The sequence below is a fragment of the Nesoenas mayeri genome (genome assembly GCF_963082525.1).
Source record: "Nesoenas mayeri genome assembly, chromosome: 8".
NCBI lineage: Eukaryota > Metazoa > Chordata > Aves > Columbiformes > Columbidae > Nesoenas > Nesoenas mayeri.
Window position 1 is genome coordinate 35,574,003 of NC_137554.1, and position 17,229 is coordinate 35,591,231.

Below are 17,229 nucleotides of genomic sequence, written 5' to 3' on the forward strand. Positions count from 1 at the left end.
ATATGCTCTTACTCCCTTCTGTTTCCTTCCTTTCTATCAGCTTTTATAGTTTCCAGTTCTAAACCCTTCTTGGAACTCATCTGTGATGTGAATTTTACCTTCTTATTAAAGCATTAAACCCTCCCCCATACCGACACACTCCTCTTAAACGCAATTAAAAATTCAATTATATTGTGCCTTGTATTTTTGTTGTAATCCTCATATTAGAATTTGTGTTCAGTATTAACAAAATTAAAGTCAATTTCTTTACCAATGAATTACAGGTAGCATAAATAAAGAAGAAAAAATGAACTAGAGATATTGTGCAGATACCGTGCCTGCATGTTATTATAACCATAATCAGTAAATCTCGTACTAATGAGATACAAGATTTAAATGTGAAGAATGTGTTTAGTGAATTATTGTCAATCAATGTCTATACAACAGGATAAGAATAATCTTGAATGGCAACATGCCTATTATTATAAATTCCTCACTAAGTACTTCATTGCTTCAAAATGTCACTCTCAATTTGCAGAGTAACAGATGAACATCTTTCAGCTGTATAGCTCGCTGTGTGCACTTCTACGTGACTGCAGCTCTGGTCATCGCCCACCCGCTCCGCGGTGTTCTCAGCGGCGATCCGGGACTGCCATCACTCCGGTTAACGCTGCTTTTCAACCCCCTGTTAACAGGTATCACCCTAATTCCGTTTTCTACCTATGACTTGGAACTGGTCATGGGGAAAGAAATGTGCTTGTTGTTTCCTTGTATGAGTGTAAGTTCTATAATACCACTGCAAACGTAAACAGTTACTCATGACTAATACTCATGAAAAGGAAACAAACTGAAAATGACAGTAAACCAATAAGGAGGAGTTTTTTTGAGAGACCCAAATAAATATACAAAGGAGACTTGGCGTGTTTGATCTGTGACGCTAGAAAAGCCACTCAGACACGACAGCCAGCGCCAGTGGCTGACCGCGCGTGGCGGGGTGCCGCGGAACCGCGCGGCGCTCACCTCGTCCTTGATGTCCTCCTGCTGCTGGGCGCTGAAGATCTCCATCGCCGCCATCAGCCTCATCATCAGCTCGTCCACCGTCGTGTTCCCTAGCAACACAGAAGACAGCCGAACCCCGATCATTAAACTTACTAAACAACAAAGAAGTCAGTTTAGAATTAATCCGTAAGAAATAGGCAGAGTTTAAAAAAAAAAGACAGAGTAGAAAATACACGTATCTCCAGAGAATGCTTTCAGTTTGCCTTTGTATTGAAGATTCAGTATTATTTTTACAAACAAATGTTGATCATAGGCTGAAGCTTTAGGTAGATCAAGTCTGAACAAATGCTTTTGTGCCTGCATGGAATAGCTCCATGTTTTCTTGTAGTCACTGATGTTAGGGGAAGGCTTATAAACCTCCTGTACCGGGGTTCCCTGACATGGCACTGGCTTTACAGCTTCAGAACTCCCAAGTATAACGAGCGAGACGGAAGCAGCTGCTCTGCGAACAAAAGCCGGGATGCTGGCACCAGCACCCAAGCCGACTGGCTTAAAAAATGGAAAAACCAAACTATAGGGATTGAACGCAGGTGCGCACGTGCATCTCTAGTCAGGTGTAACTAGCAGGGAAATTTCCAATAGTATAAGATATTGTCTAGAGTGTATTTGCCTCTGATAAAACTTTGACCATGAGACACGGCCAAACATCTGCCAGCCTAACCAGCCTCCAGACCCAGCAGAACAATTCCGGCAAGAGCCACATTCACACTGGCGATGCTGGTCAAATTTGTGAAAGGAGCCAACTAACCAGGAGCCACAGCACCACTAGAGAAAATAAAACCGTCCCCGTAACTTCCAACCCCAGGAACAACCAGAAATCGAGAGCAAACTTCAGACAGTCTGCACTTCAATAAACGCCAGGGGGACGCGAGTTTCTCTGTTGTTGTATCTCCCCTGCAAACACGCGGCGTCACCCGGCCCTCAGAGCCTCCCAGTGCTCCCTTGCCCACGATGGCCACCTCCGCAGGAACGCTGCCACGCCACGGCATGGCACGGCATGACACGGCATGCACACCACGGCACAGCACGGCACGGCACGGCACGCCACGCCATGCCACGCCACGCCACGCCACGCGCGACTTCGGGGACGGCCGCCTGTGTGAGGGCATCTTGTTAAAAGACGCCAGTGTCCCAATCCATGGGAAAATAACAAGCACAGCACATTTAGCTACATTTCGGCAAGGCTGCAACAGATGAGCAGGTTAGTCTAGTTCAAAAGATCGCCTGCAGAAAGCCTGAAGAATCATTACTCCTTAAGGAATGCGATGAAATAATATGGATTATTTTGTAATCTAAAGCCGCATGATGACTTTGAGTCACCAAGTTGCTAACACAGTAAAGGAACGTGAGCCAGGAAGCAGCGCTGGCTGCGGGGGCGCAGCACAGGTGCCTCAGGTACACACACGCTGAACTCTGCTGCACCTGCAAAACCAACAGATTTACTTCTACGGTCATTTGTATGAAATAAGTTTCCTAAGTCACAGAAGTTGAGCTGCACCTTGCACGAAGGAGACAAAATCCACGCAGAATTCACATTTTGGCCACAGGAAGAAGCACTCAGATTCCTCAGGAAAATAATTAATCCCATATGCAGAAAGAAACATCAACGCTGTCTGCAAACGGCAGTATTTCCTGAGGCTGCAGCTCCTCAGGAAAGTAAGGAGGTTCGAATCAAGGTTGCTAGATAGAAGCAATAAACAAATGAGGACAGTGTCACGAAGCAGACCCGTGGAGAGAGCAGAGGAGAGGCAGCTGCTCGTGGCTGCCGCTCAGCCTGAAGGGGCACCGCGCACCGCTCGCATCCTGCTGCCAGCACACCCGGGGACGGCTGCTCAGCCAGCCGCGGCGCTTCGGCTCCGTGAGGTTGTACTCACAACTTCAATCTGACCCGTCTGGCTCTCAACACGGCAGGCAGGGCTGAGAAAGCCGCTCAGGTTCAAACATCAGCACTCTATGCGCAACAGGAGATACTAACACACTACACACAACAGGAAATATTAACACACTACACACAACAGGAAATATTAACACACTACGCACAACAGGAGATATCAACACACTACGCGCAACAGGAAATATCAACACACTGCGCGCAACAGGCAATATCAGCACACTACGCGCAACAGGCAATATCAGCACACTACGCGCAACAGGCAATATCAACACACTACGCGCAACAGGAGCCACACACGCAGAACTAAGTGCATTCCAGCACTACACAAAACGTGCAGCCAAAATCCTTTGGAAATCAGCAATTTACATGGCTATAAACTTGTAAAACTAAGTGTAGCTCCTCATTCAGATTTGGCTTCTACTCTAAAAAACCTGAAAACTTAAATGATGATTCTACTACAGTCATGGCAGCTTCAGTCTCTAACACCACGTTAATTAAGACATCTATGAACAGTGACTATCGATATCATGGCAACAAAGCTTCTGTTGTGAAAGAAATTCATATTCTGAACATCTTCAAAAAGAAACGGTTAGCAAAGACGTCTTCTGGCAGTTTCAATACTCACATAAGAAGTATGTTTACTATAAATTGAGAACTGTACCTTGGATTACATTCAGTACTTCATTAGATGATCGTTTTCCCATAATAATAAGGAAAAGCGGAAACTGGTCTGTCTTCTGAGTTCGGATTGTCTGAGCTACCACACTCCCGAAGTGCCTGGTGCACATGGTCAGGAACCTGTCCAGGGAAGAGGGGGGACACGTTAGCGCTGGAGAGCTGAAGGGAGGCTGAAAATGAAGTTAAATTCAGCCGTTTAACCGCGCGTTAGCTACTCTTTAGCATCTAGGCTTCTGCACGACATTCCAGAGCTCGTTCTCCCTTCTCATAATTAGATTAGGAGAGTATTTACAAACATGCCAGATGCCAGATTGCCTGAATTAAGACAATTGGTAACTGCTTGAGACAGTGATTTCTTCGATGAAGAATTTCAGTTCAGTTGTCATTCAAAACCACCCCCCTACATAATCCTGCTAAATCAGTTGCTAAAAACTTCTAAAGAGAAACTGGGCAGAGCCATAACCTGCTGAACATCAAAACTGTATCGTTTCGCCCAAGCGCACAATCTGGTACCGACAGCCCGGGCCGCCGTGCGCACGGGCGGAACCAAAGCGCGGCGCCGGGACCGGGCGCGCGGCCTGCGCACAGCGGTTCCGAGCGCTTGGCCAAGAGGCTCTGGCTATTAGCATACACAAGTCCAGCATTAGTATTCTCACCACGATCCTGAATAAATGAAAAAACTGATAAAGCTTTTCTCTTCCATTAGAGGACTGTTTGAAATTAGCATTTCTTTCAAGAGAAAAGGGTAGCTTATGATATGTTTTCAGATCTGATGGTAAAAAGTAAATGTCATAATAATAATGAATTATGAAAGACCAAATGCAAATATAGAATGCTTTAATAAGATCCAATTTAATAAAGTCTGTAAAAATAATGGACTTTTAATAACACGGGTCACAAAAGGCAAAACAGTGGAAATTCTGAGGACTAGCCACTGGTACAGGCTTATTAATTCTTAATTATGTCCATGAAAGGCAACTTAAATCGTGTGTTTTCTTATGCCTTGTGATAATATTTTAGGTAACAACTGCTCTGAAATGTATGCTCTGGCTGATGAGCAAAGTCCTGTCGTCACCTGCATCAGAAGCCAAACGTACCTGGAAAGACAAACTGCATTAAAATGTCAAGTGCTCCAAGTAATTTCTTCTCAAAGATACTGAAAAGATTCAAAATTGTAATTTTTTTTAATCAATATATATTGCATCTAATGAAATGGCTAAAAATCGGCGATCTGATGAGTACAACACTGGGCTTGTCCGAGGCACCTGAAGTGTAAAACCCCCTCGAGTCCCCTTGTGGGATAACTGTGGCCATGGCAGGTGGAAGGCAATGCACGGGTATTTCAAAGAGAGCGTTCCAAAGCCACAAACGGTGCTGGCAAATACCTTTCCTTGTCTCTTGCGATTCAGAACTATCACACAAAAAGACAACGTCAAACACGCCAAGTAGCGACTGCTATTTGGAAACAGCCACATCGAGAAATACCATCTGCTAAGAGAAAGTGTCCAGAAGGTCTGGACGTAGAAACTCTAAAGCTAAATAATGTTTGTCATGTTCAGGTTCTGAGGGGGAATATGCAGGTGGAATCCTGGCCTCACAGAAGTCAACGCTGATCTTCCAGAGCAAAATCGCCTATGTGAGTTCAAGGTCTCCTTTGCTCTGTGTTCTGGTTGTTAATCAATTCTGTATTTAGCTGACCCATAACTCAGTCTCAAGATCCGTTCTCGTAGACAGGGATTTTGATTGCAGAGAACTCTCAGTGAAGTAGGTACTTCAGTATGTTAAAAGATCTCTCACGTAACTGTTTTCCAGGAGATGAATCTTCATACATGGAGCTTCTGGCTCCAACATAGAGCCCAACGGTGACAGCTCGGGGTCCCTACAGCCGGGGCTGGGAACAGGTTCTGCTCCCTGGCTTCGGAAGGTGTGCCGGGCTGTTGTGCGGCCACACGCGTTCCTGTTGAGGAACAGCAGAACAGATGCCAACAGCTCCCATCATGCTGTTGGCGTTTGGTTGTTGTTGCTGTTGTTGTTTGGTTTGTTTGTTTGTTTTTGTTGGTTGGCTGTTTTTTTCCCCTGGGCCGCTTGCTAAAGCCACGGGCGCCATCCGCCTGCTCTCCCTCCCAGCGGGAGCGGCCAGCGCACTCACGTACCACTTACAAGGGCACCTCGTGCCGATGCCGACCCGAACGCCATGGATTTGCCACCGCTGCCTTCGTCTTTCTTGAGGAGGAGTGAAAACCACCACTCTTTCTCCCAGCACTTGCAGCTTCCTTGGCACATGATGGCGCTGCAGCTGCCGTGAGGATGTTTGTGGTTGTCAATGTGTCTTCAGAGCAGAGCGAATACCCACGAGAAACTCCTCCGCCAGCACGGTCCACCAAAGCAGATCCCACTCTTTGGAACCCAGTAAGGCAGCACAAGTCTGTTGAACTGAACGGCAGTGAAGCCAGCCCAAGGGCAGTAAGCTGATGGGAGCGCAGCTGCGGCCTGCAGCGCCTGCAGCACCCGCAGTGCCCGGCGCCTCCCGCTCAGGCACCCGCGTGCTGCCGGCGCTGCCCCAACGCGCCCCAGCTCTTCACACCGCCGCGTGGCATGGGGCTGCGTTTTCAGTCGCGATCCCCACTCAGTTCTTCTCATGCCTTTCAATAGATTCCACAACTACCTACATAATTTTGCATTTTTTCCTGTTCTGCCTTTACTGATGCCGTATCTGCAGACCCTTTTGCTTTCTTCCAAATACATATCTGGAAAAATAAAATCTCCTCTGTGCTAGTATTCACTGTCAGGAGTATGTGAGTAGGACCACAACGATTTGGTGCATCAAGCAGTATCCTACTCTGTACACCACTGACGAGGGGATTTCTGCTTCCACGTCCCCCGGAGTGCGCGATGTCCCGGCGATGTCCCTGTGCAGAGCACCGCGGGGCGGCCGTGCCTCGGCACCGCTGCCTCCCAGTGGGCCCGGTGACTGCGGCGCCGGCCAAAGGCGGGAACAGAGCAACGCTGCCAGAACGGGACGGCAAGCGACACCCTGCGAGTCCTTTTGTTTCTCAAATCACTGAAATATGCAAGGAGGGAGAAGAATGAGAAAGCTAAAAAAGTGTTTCATGAAGGAAAAATCCTTACAAAATTTTTTTGAAAGTTACAAGAATAAAGTTTATCAAGAAAAGTAATAGTTTCAGCAGACAGCATCATTTCTTCACTTCTTTTGTGACTCACTAGCAATTAAACCAGCAGTTACTAAATAAATATAAAAAACTGCTTAGGATTTCAGATCAATTTTTCCTTTTTTCCCATACCAACATAAATAACACAGATCTGATTATCTGTTACAGTCTTATTCATATAAATGTTCCTGTAGTCCCTTTTGATTTTCACACACTGGTGGGAAAGCTTTGGAGTTCTTCCTGCCACAAGACGCTTCGGTGCACAGTGTCCCCGCGCTGCTCACAAAGGACTCTGCACTGGAGATGGTTCTCGGTGCACAGTGTCCCTGTGCTGCTCACAAAGGACTCTGCACTGGAGATGGTTCTCGGTGCACGGTGTCCCCGCGCTGCTCACAAAGGACTCTGCACTGGAGATGGTTCTTGGCGCACGGTGTCCCCGCGCTGTTCACAAAGGACTCTGCACTGGAGATGGTTCTCGGTGCACGGTGTCCCCGCGCTGCTCACAAAGGACTCTGCACTGGAGATGGTTCTCGGCGCACGGTGTCCCCGCGCTGTTCACAAAGGACTCTGCACTGGAGATGGTTCTCGGTGCACAGTGTCCCTGCGCTGCTCACAAAGGACTCTGCACTGGAGATGGTTCTCGGTGCACGGTGTCCCTGCGCTGCTCACAAAGGACTCTGCACTGGAGATGGTTCTCGGTGCACGGTGTCCCTGCGCTGCTCACAAAGGACTCTGCACTGGAGATGGTTCTCGGTGCACGGTGTCCCTGCGCTGCTCACAAAGGACTCTGCACTGGAGATGGTTCTCGGTGCACGGTGTCCCTGCGCTGCTCACAAAGGACTCTGCGCTGGAGATGGTTCTTGGCGCACGGTGTCCCCGCGCTGTTCACAAAGGACTCTGCACTGGAGATGGTTCTTGGCGCACGGTGTCCCCGCGCTGCTCACAAAGGACTCTGCACTGGAGATGGTTCTCGGTGCACGGTGTCCCTGCGCTGCTCACAAAGGACTCTGCACTGGAGATGGTTCTTGGCGCACGGTGTCCCCGCGCTGTTCACAAAGGACTCTGCACTGGAGATGGTTCTTGGCGCACGGTGTCCCCGCGCTGTTCACAAAGGACTCTGCACTGGAGACGATGGTTCTCGGTGCACGGTGTCCCCGCGCTGCTCACAAAGGACTCTGCACTGGAGATGGTTCTCGGTGCACGGTGTCCCTGCGCTGCTCACAAAGGACTCTGCACTGGAGATGGTTCTCACTGCATCGCCTCAGCCTCAAGTCCTGCTCAAAAAGCAGCAGCAAGACAATACCCAGTAACCTCTTCCAAAACATCGGTTCCCTTTCAGTCTGCAACAGCGTTCAGTTCACAATTGGGATAAATTTGAGCAAACAAAGTGTGATTTATTTATGCCCAGATACTTCCCCAAGGCAAACTATACTTTAAGAAACTTCAAAACTTTAGAAATGGCTGTGAAAAAAATGTTACATCTTTCTCAAGCATGAACGAAACGATGAATATTAAATATGCAAGATTTATGATTATTTTTATAATAATATACTGTGCAAAGTCAACATAAGACTCATTAAAATGTTAATGTAAAAAGAACATTTTTGTATTTGGTATTTACATTTTTTTAAAAGATGAGGTAATGAAATGTTATATTAAATACACTTGCTATCTATAGTCTCCATAATACAGAGTTTCTGTCTTACACACATTGGCAGGGTCATAAAACAACTGTTGACTCAAACACAAGGGGGAATGAGCAACGGATGGAAGGCACCGTTTAAAATTGTATCAAACAGCCTGAATCAAGCAAAGTGGATCCTCTTTAGCATCCACACGCTAAATATCCAGGGATTCAGATGTAACAAGCATTACTTTATCCAATTCTTCTTCATGCAAGAGCAAAGCCCAAATGAGTGGGTTGTCCCACTCTTCATAAAACATGGAAGGTCTGATCTCATCCTGCACGCTTCAAACGTAAATACTTTATAACCCAGTTTAGTCTAAAACTCGCCCCTCTAGAAACTCATTAATCCATCCTTTCAGATGCCACCGGGCATCAGACAAAATAATCGGTTAAAGTGTAAGTACAATATAGCGGGAGCCCTTGCTGAAATGCTGTTCTGAAAACGGAGAGCACGAGAGGCACTCGCACAGCAGCGCCAGGTCTGGTTACCGCCTGCCACACCGGAGCGGCAGGTAACGCGCCTTGGCCAAGGGCTACTCAGGGCTGCGCAGATTAAATACCAACCGAGATAAGAACAGAGTACCTTGAGTTACTGTACAGGTGCCAGTGAAGTGGGAGAAGCTACAAGCACACTGGAGGCAGTAAGAGCATCCAGAGGAACCCTGACAAACCAGGATTCGATGCAGCTCAACAAGGCCAGCGAGAGCCAGGCCCAGCAGGACCGCGTGAGGCCGCGGTCACAGCCATGGACAGCGGGACAGCTGGGGGGAAGGCTGAGGAGCTGTGGTTGCTCAGGCCAAGGAAATCCCAGGAAAAGCAGCACCAGTGAAGTCCGAAGAACACAACGGCAGAAAGGAAGACAAACCCTCATTGTCTGCTGAGTGGAGCCAGATCTAAGTGTCACTGATTGCTGCAAGAGAACCTCCGGTTAAATGTCAGTGTGAACTGCCCAAAGAGACTGCAGAGACAGTCCAGTGCTGGAACTGTGCTTTCTGAGAAATGCTGAGAAACCTCCCTCAGAGCCAAGATCAGACCGGACGACCGCCGGTCAGGAGTGACGCGGGTGCGGCTGAACCTCCGAACCCCATCGTTCGCAGCTCTGGGACCCCCGCACAGCCAGAGCGGTGACACGCAGGGCGGGGAGGGGACAGCCCCCCGGTCCCGCAGAGCTGTGTCCCCATCGGGCACCCCGCGGCACCAGATCCATTCACCCCCTTCAGCTGCGTTTTGGTACCAGTGAGTCCGACTCTGCCAGCTCAGTGATTTCTTCTGACTGCTGACCTGGATGCACCTAGGTTTCTCTGGAGCCCCAGCTCCATCCGCGTCAGACTTCAGGGGTGCAGCCGTGGGCGCCTGTATCTACACGGACCTGTCAGCGCCCCCCTTCCCGCTGCCCGGCGCAGCCAGCCCGCGTGCCCGCTCCTCTGCCCTCACCCTTCGCGCCGGACGTCTATTCCCCACCCTGTCTGTCCAGCTTAGCAAGCTGTGCTGCGGTTTGAGCGCAGTGGGACAGAACTTGCTTTAGGATGCAGTTCTATAGTGGGGACTTCAAATACACGCTCACAAATGTACCAGTTAATTCCTGTGGTTTTAATAGTTCTGGCTTTTTTTCAGATGACCTTAAAGCATTGCTATAACCATATAAAATGATGCACTGAAAACCTTAATCACATCAACAGAGAGACCATTGTCTATTCATAGTTGAATATTACAGAAACATCTAAATGTTACTAATCACAGTCAGATTAAAATGCATTCTCTGCTGGTTTTTACTTTTCCAAATTTGGACATTTTTAAACTACTAAGATGAAATTACCTTGAAGTATATAAATATTTAAGCAGGGACAGTTTACCTTTTCTGGTGGGTGTATAATAAACAGTTTAACCATCATCCATATACAGGCTGTTTTGTTCTCCATCTAAAGAGACAATCACCTTTTATCCTTTTCCTTTTTTCTTCATTTCAGTGCTATTAGGAAACTATTCACAAGTGCAACCCCGAACAATACCATGCAGTAATTATGACTAGATGACAAAGAGATGTGAACAATTACTGAGCCCATTTTGAAACCCTACACTAATAAAGTCATTAGATGCTGCCCTTGCCATGAGCCTTCTAAAAGCTTCTGAAGTTACAAGAACACACGGCATTGTTCGCTAGGACAATTGCTGCCGGCAGAATGCAAACCTTGGGTTAAACCATGCTGCAAATTGATCTTGACATTCTGTTAAGACCGCCATTAAAATCAAAAGCAAAGGAGAAAAGGAGAAAATGAGCGGGTGGGATGTAATCACGGAACAGAAGGGTTCCCTCCTCACCTCCTTTCCTCTTCTTCCTCAAAACAAGCCATACAGAAAATGGAAACTTGCCTGGCGTTTGGGAACCTTTATTTTTAAAACATTAATTAGACTTCTGACCTGTTTGGATTGACTGGCACTGTATTGCTATTAGAGTAAATTCAATAAAATATTGCAAGATACAATAGATAGGGTTTTCACACTGTGCTGTGAAGCCTGTGAAGGATTTAGCGCCCAGCAGTCCTGCGAGCAACGGGCCCGGGATCTGCGGTCAGCGCCGGAGCTGCTGAGGAACGGCCCCGGGGGCTCTGCAGCCGCAGCCGCAGCCGCAGCCGCAGCGCCGGCGGGCAGGCGGGCCGGCAGCTGGAGCACGGTCAGCTGGTCTGCACCCAGGCATGCGGCATTCGGGAGGTCAGTAGCAAGGGTCAGCAACCCTGAATATGGCTAATTACTTGATGACAGAAATTGCAGGTGAAGACAACCTGCTGCTGAGAAGCGCTTTAGTCAATTAACTCTTTCCTAAGCTTAAGCAGAGTGAAAAACTATCATTTGAACATTAAAACTAACAAGTACCTGTCATCAGAGCTGAGAAAGGCTGGTAACGCCCTGAAACAGGTGCCCAAGGGCAACGATATCAACAGCCAAAAAGCTGCCCCAGGCATTTGGGTCACTGGTTTATGGTTTTGGTATCGCTTTGCTCAGCAAACATTACGTACATTGGAAATCTGTTTATATTATTCATCATCTATGTTTATAAATGCTGTGTGTATAAACACAGAGTATGTGTGCATATGTGGGTCTATCTACATATATCCTGGATAAAAATATGCTAATTAATTTCTATTAATGAATTAACAAGAAGTTGAGTCTGTGCCTGTACACACGTATGTGACAGTGCCGATGCTCCTGCACTCCCGGTACCCGCCACCCTGGCCCATGCACGCAGCATTCCCTTTAGTCCCACCTAAACTACTCTCCTCGCTCCGTTGCTGTTGAGAAACCAGACTGCGAGAAGCCGGCTGCAGAGCGCCCGTGGGCAGCAGTGCGGGAGTCAGAGCACAGCCCTGCAGCAGTGCCAGCCGGGAAATACATTAAAAACTGCACTTTGGGGCCGGTTTTGTTCTGCAATATTTAGAATGAACCACCATTTCGTTAATGAGAAGGATGGAAACTACTATTAAAGCTGGTTTTGGAACAGACTGATGTCCATAGATGTCAGGAAAGAGCAAAAAAAGTATCAGAATAACCAAGATCTTTTGACTTACATGAGAAAGTATGTACACGTGTTTGGAACCCCCCACGCTGCGATGCAGTACTGAAAACCTGTCTTTTCCTACTGACACCGAGGCCTCCGTGCTGAGTGCTGTAAAGAGCGGCCTGGCCACCAGCTCAGCTGTGACAGCACGAGCGAGCTGCTCCGGGGACGCGGCAGCGCGCAGGGACCCGCTCCTCTCCTCCTTGTCTTCTCACCGTTCAATAACAAGCTGCGTGCGGCTGCGTTTGTGGGGACGCAGAACAGGCTCCGAGGCGTCGTGTCACGTAACGAGGGGCAGTAACCAAACAGAGCTATGAGGATTTATTTATGGGAATGCCCACAGTGCACCGGCACTTTCCAAAGGGAGAAGGAAGCATCAGGCCCCCTCCGAAGAAATCACAGTTTAAGGAGCAGGAGGTGACCCTGAACACAAACGAGAAATTATTCTAATCTGAGCCGGCATGCCTTGTTTAGCCCTTACTATTTTTTGACCTCACTGTTAATATGACAGTTTCTTTGTGGTTGTTAACAGAAAGCAAAAAATGTAGGCTTAGAAACCCTATCGCACTGCACAATCGGCGAGTAGGTGCATTGAGAACAGCTATAAAGCCTTAAACAAGCCCTTTATTTTGTGTTTTAAGAAGTGTCATAAGGAGTTAATAGGACACAGCTGTACGGGCTCTTTCTAATAAGCAGCTTCTGTCGCTTTGGTCACCACAGGTGTCTCTGTAACCTGCAAACTCTTATTACTAGTGTATCAAAGTTGTGCTACTTAATAGATTTCTTTAGTAAAACACAACAAAGCAATTACATGGCTGTTGATCGTCAGTCATAAAAAACCCCTCAAACACACTTTTTCAAAAGAAACTACACTGCAATTTTTTGTCATTGTAAAAGAAAAGAAACTAGAGCGTTAAATAGAAAAGCAAACAATGGAACAGCAGGCAGCCGGCTGAACTTAGCCACTACAGATGGCTTAGAAATGCTGTTTCCTCCACACCAACTTGTGGGATGAAAGAAAAGGAGGCTCCGGACTGCCATGAATGGCAACACCGAGGGATTCAGCAGCTTCCCAGTCCCTGCATTTGGTCCCACGAAAGAACCGAGATGTTCCTTCTTCTCTCTTTCCTTTTCCTAAAAACAATTTCATCTGTTTTCGCAACTGCTTTTTTCCGCCATCTTTAACTCTTCTCTAGAATAACCTAAACCGCAACACAGCTGCTGTTTGGCCGATGGCAAAATGCAAAGGTCAGGTGAGGAATTCCCGTGAAACACAAGTGCCACTTGCAAAGTGTGTTAGAAAGAGGGGGTGTTCTGGTCTCCGTGCCCACGTTCAGTAAAGAAATATCAACTATAACATACATAGTTAAGAATAGGAATGCATAAATGGTCTACTCTAGCAAGCCACAAGAGAAATAAACATACATACGTACTTTTAATTATTCCAGAATCAATGGAATTGTGTAAAAACGTGGCAACCTCATCCCAGACCAAATGACACTTGCGTCTTTTGTTAAGTTAGAATAACACTCATTACAGTAACACACACAAGACATGCAAAACCTTGAGGCCGTGTTCCTGGAACTGTGTGCAAAGCAAACTCGGGAAAATAATATAAAAGAAGAAAAGGAAAGCCACTTTGTAATGGAAACAAGGAACGTCCAGTTCCCAGCGAGCTCCAGCCAGGACAGCTTCGTTTATCAGTTAAGAATGAGCACGGATTTGAATTTAAATCAACGTCAAGCCACCAAGCAGTTGCTGCACAGGACGACAGCGAGATGCAGAACGTCCCTGCGAGAAGCTGCTGCAGGACAGTCCGGAGCGCCTTACCTCGCTCTGTTCGCTTCCTTCGTCATGTCCCACGCCCAGGTGATGAAGTTCTGACTCAGGTAGGAGACAATAGACTCAGCACAGAGCATTTGTGAGCAGAAGACGTTGGTCAGCACGCTTTCGTCGTGGTGGAGGTAGATAGCGAGAAGCTTTCTCTGAAAAGACATGAGGAAAGATCACTGAAAACCTCCCGAGACTGTCCGGTGACTGAAAATTCGGCTGTGGGCACGCGTGCCGGTGCACCCCGCGCCGCTCACCGGGGCGCCCAGGACCTCGCTGCGCACACCACGAAACAACAGATCTCAAGGCAAATAGTCGGTTGGCCCCTCCAAATCTGTAATGCTTCTAGAAATCTTATCTTGGATACATTATATCCTTAGGACATGGAAAAAGCAACATTTGAATGCAAAATCAAAAACCTTATTAACAACTTTAAAAAGTGAACTTTTTCGTCATGTTCTCCGATAACGATAACATTTGGGACCATTCCCTGAGCAGGGAACGCACCTCATAGCAGAACGGGGTCTACGAGCCTGAACAAACGCAACCATATGCAACCTTAAAGAAATGATGGTGTGTTCCCATCACCCCATTTGCAGCCAAGGTGAAGATGACACCGAGTGGGTAAGCAGAGCTGCCGGCGGTGCTGAGCACGGGTGCTGGGGCAGCTCCCGTCCCGCACATGGTCAGCAAGCAGAGCTGCCGGCGGTGCTGAGCACGGGTGCTGGGGCAGCTCCCGTCCCGCACATGGTCAGCAAGCAGAGCTGCCGGCGGTGCTGAGCACGGGTGCTGGGGCAGCTCCCGTCCCGCACATGGTCAGCAAGCAGAGCTGCCGGCGGTGCTGAGCACGGGTGCTGGGGCAGCTCCCGTCCCGCACATGGTCAGCAAGCAGAGCTGCCGGTGGTGCTGAGCACGGGTGCTGGGGCAGCTCCCGTCCCGCACATGGTCAGCAAGCAGAGCTGCCGGCGGTGCTGAGCACGGGTGCTGGGGCAGCTCCCGTCCCGCACACGGTCAGTAAGCAGAGCTGCCAGCGGTGCTGAGCACGGGTGCTGGAGCAGCTCCTGTCCCACACATGGTCAGCAAGTAGAGCTGCCGGCGGTGCTGAGCACGGGTGCTGGGGCAGCTCCTGTCCCACACATGGTCAGCAAGTAGAGCTGCCGGCGGTGCTGAGCACGGGTGCTGGAGCAGCTCCTGTCCCACACATGGTCAGCAAGTAGAGCTGCCGGCGGTGCTGAGCACGGGTGCTGGGGCAGCTCCCGTCCCGCACATGGTCAGCAAGTAGAGCTGCCGGCGGTGCTGAGCACGGGTGCTGGGGCAGCTCCTGTCCCACACATGGTCAGCAAGTAGAGCTGCCGGCGGTGCTGAGCACGGGTGCTGGGGCAGCTCCCGTCCCACACATGGTCAGCAAGCAGAGCTGCCAGCAGTGCTGAGCACGGGTGCTGGAGCAGCTCCTGTCCCGCACACGGTCAGTAAGCAGAGCTGCCAGCGGTGCTGAGCACGGGTGCTGGAGCAGCTCCTGTCCCGCACACGGTCAGTAAGCAGAGCTGCCGGCGGTGCTGAGCACGGGTGCTGGGGCAGCTCCCGTCCCACACATGGTCAGCAAGCAGAGCTGCCAGCAGTGCTGAGCACGGGTGCTGGGCCTCTCGCTGCTCAGCCGGGCCCCGTGCGGCCGGTGCCGGGGCCGCGGGGCAGCGCGGCGGCCACGCCGGCACCAGAACCGTCAGGGACCCGGTGAAGGAGACGGGAGACACGGATCAGACCCACACGGAGCTGCCCGCGCCGACGTATCGCACCGCGGTTAACGCGTTAGAACCACGTGGGCTGAGGATGGTGCTTGCGGCCTCCTGGAAGAAAACAACCTGTGCCGTGTTCTTCTGAACCCCTATCGAGTAACATCTGGGCGGCACCACCAGCACCATCTGGCTGGGCTGTGTCCCCATGACAGTCTCACACTACGGTTTGGAAAGCGTCTCTGTGTATGTAAAGGTACAATGCAGACTGGAAAACATAAGGAAGCTATGAGCCAGTTAAGGACCTATGCCTGCTATTCAGTGAATTATAAATACCATTCAGAAAATTACAACTTCCATTCCTCCATGCCCATATTTATTATTTACCTTACTTTAAAACCCTACGTGAACAGATGTGCTGGGGCAGTATGGTGGATGCTACTTCCAGACTCCTGTTTAAAGTCATTTCAAATCTCTTCATCAGAAGCCACTCCGAACACTGTATATATTGATGTGCACTGATAACAAGGCACAGGACGCAATTCTGAGACAAGCTGTCTTTGTGACAAACCTGCGTGCCTGTCACCTCATACACAGGCTCTGGATAAAACTTAATGACTGTTTATAAAAAGAAGAATACATTTGAACATTAGGCTTTGAGAAAGGGATTAGTAATTTGCATTAATGTTTGTCTAATTTAATTTAAATGTTCTTCAGAACCACGTACACATGTGCCAGGAAGGGCCATTAATAAGCCCAACATGCAGAGATCCATATAAGTGCAGCCAACAATGTTGACTGAAACGAAACTTGAAAATCCAGGGCACTGATGCACAATATCAAGCAATAAAGCAGCATTGCTGTGGTGATATTTAATTTAAAAAGAAGAAAGAGGCAGGGGAAGATCAGGCACTGTCTGTTTTTGAGGATCAGCCATTCTGCATTTCAAAGCGTCGATCCCTGCAATATCCAGGTTACTGTGCTAGAATCTCGACCATTATATAGCAGTTGTAAGAGAGGGAGGGCAAAGATGTGTTTACTCAGTGATTAGGGCCTTAGAATAAGCCCCCAGCTCCTAGAGAGACAGCTCACCACTTATTCATTTGCAGCAATTCACAAAGCCCAGAAAGATTAAACATCCATGCTGAGAAGACAAGCAAATGCAGACGGTGAAAAAGAAATAAAAATTCTTTAAAAACTCTGAGATGACTTCATTATTTTTTCCACAAGGAAACTTTAGGAAAGTGTTTAGTTAGAGAAAAACCCACATTGACCTCTCTAAACCCTTAATCTTTCCTTTGTGGTGGTGCTGCTTTGTGGTAAGCGGATGGCTTTGCTCTCCTCCTTTCAGCGGGGCGAGAGAAAAAGGCTCTTGAGAAACACTTTTACTTCCAAAGAAACGGCCCCATGAAACTGTTAAATACGAGACGCCGTACAACGGAGTGTTTCAAAATACGGACAGTTTTAGGCTTAAAGATTTAGGGACAAATTTTAGTAAACAAAACAGGCACAAGCACAATAGATGTTTACACTGAGCTGCTTTACGGGCGAGTGTAATTTTCGCGGCATCGGCAACTCTCACCGTGCGGAGCCCAAACTCCGTCACACGTGAAGGACTGTGCTCGTGTCTGAGGGGGCACCGAGCGCCG

General features: G+C 48.5%; 1 protein-coding gene across 1 annotated transcript in view; it reads right to left on the minus strand.

Annotated features, from left to right (window-relative positions):
• Positions 1-17,229, minus strand: part of FAF1 (Fas associated factor 1) — a 150,930-nt gene that overhangs the window by 29,483 nt on the left and 104,218 nt on the right. Inside the window, exons 13-15 of the mRNA XM_080348363.1 lie at positions 13,851-14,005; positions 3,594-3,730; positions 1,000-1,088 (exon numbers count right to left, since the gene is read on the minus strand). Of these exons, the coding sequence (XP_080204489.1) occupies positions 1,000-1,088; positions 3,594-3,730; positions 13,851-14,005 (381 nt within the window). The remainder of the gene's footprint in view (positions 1-999; positions 1,089-3,593; positions 3,731-13,850; positions 14,006-17,229) is intronic.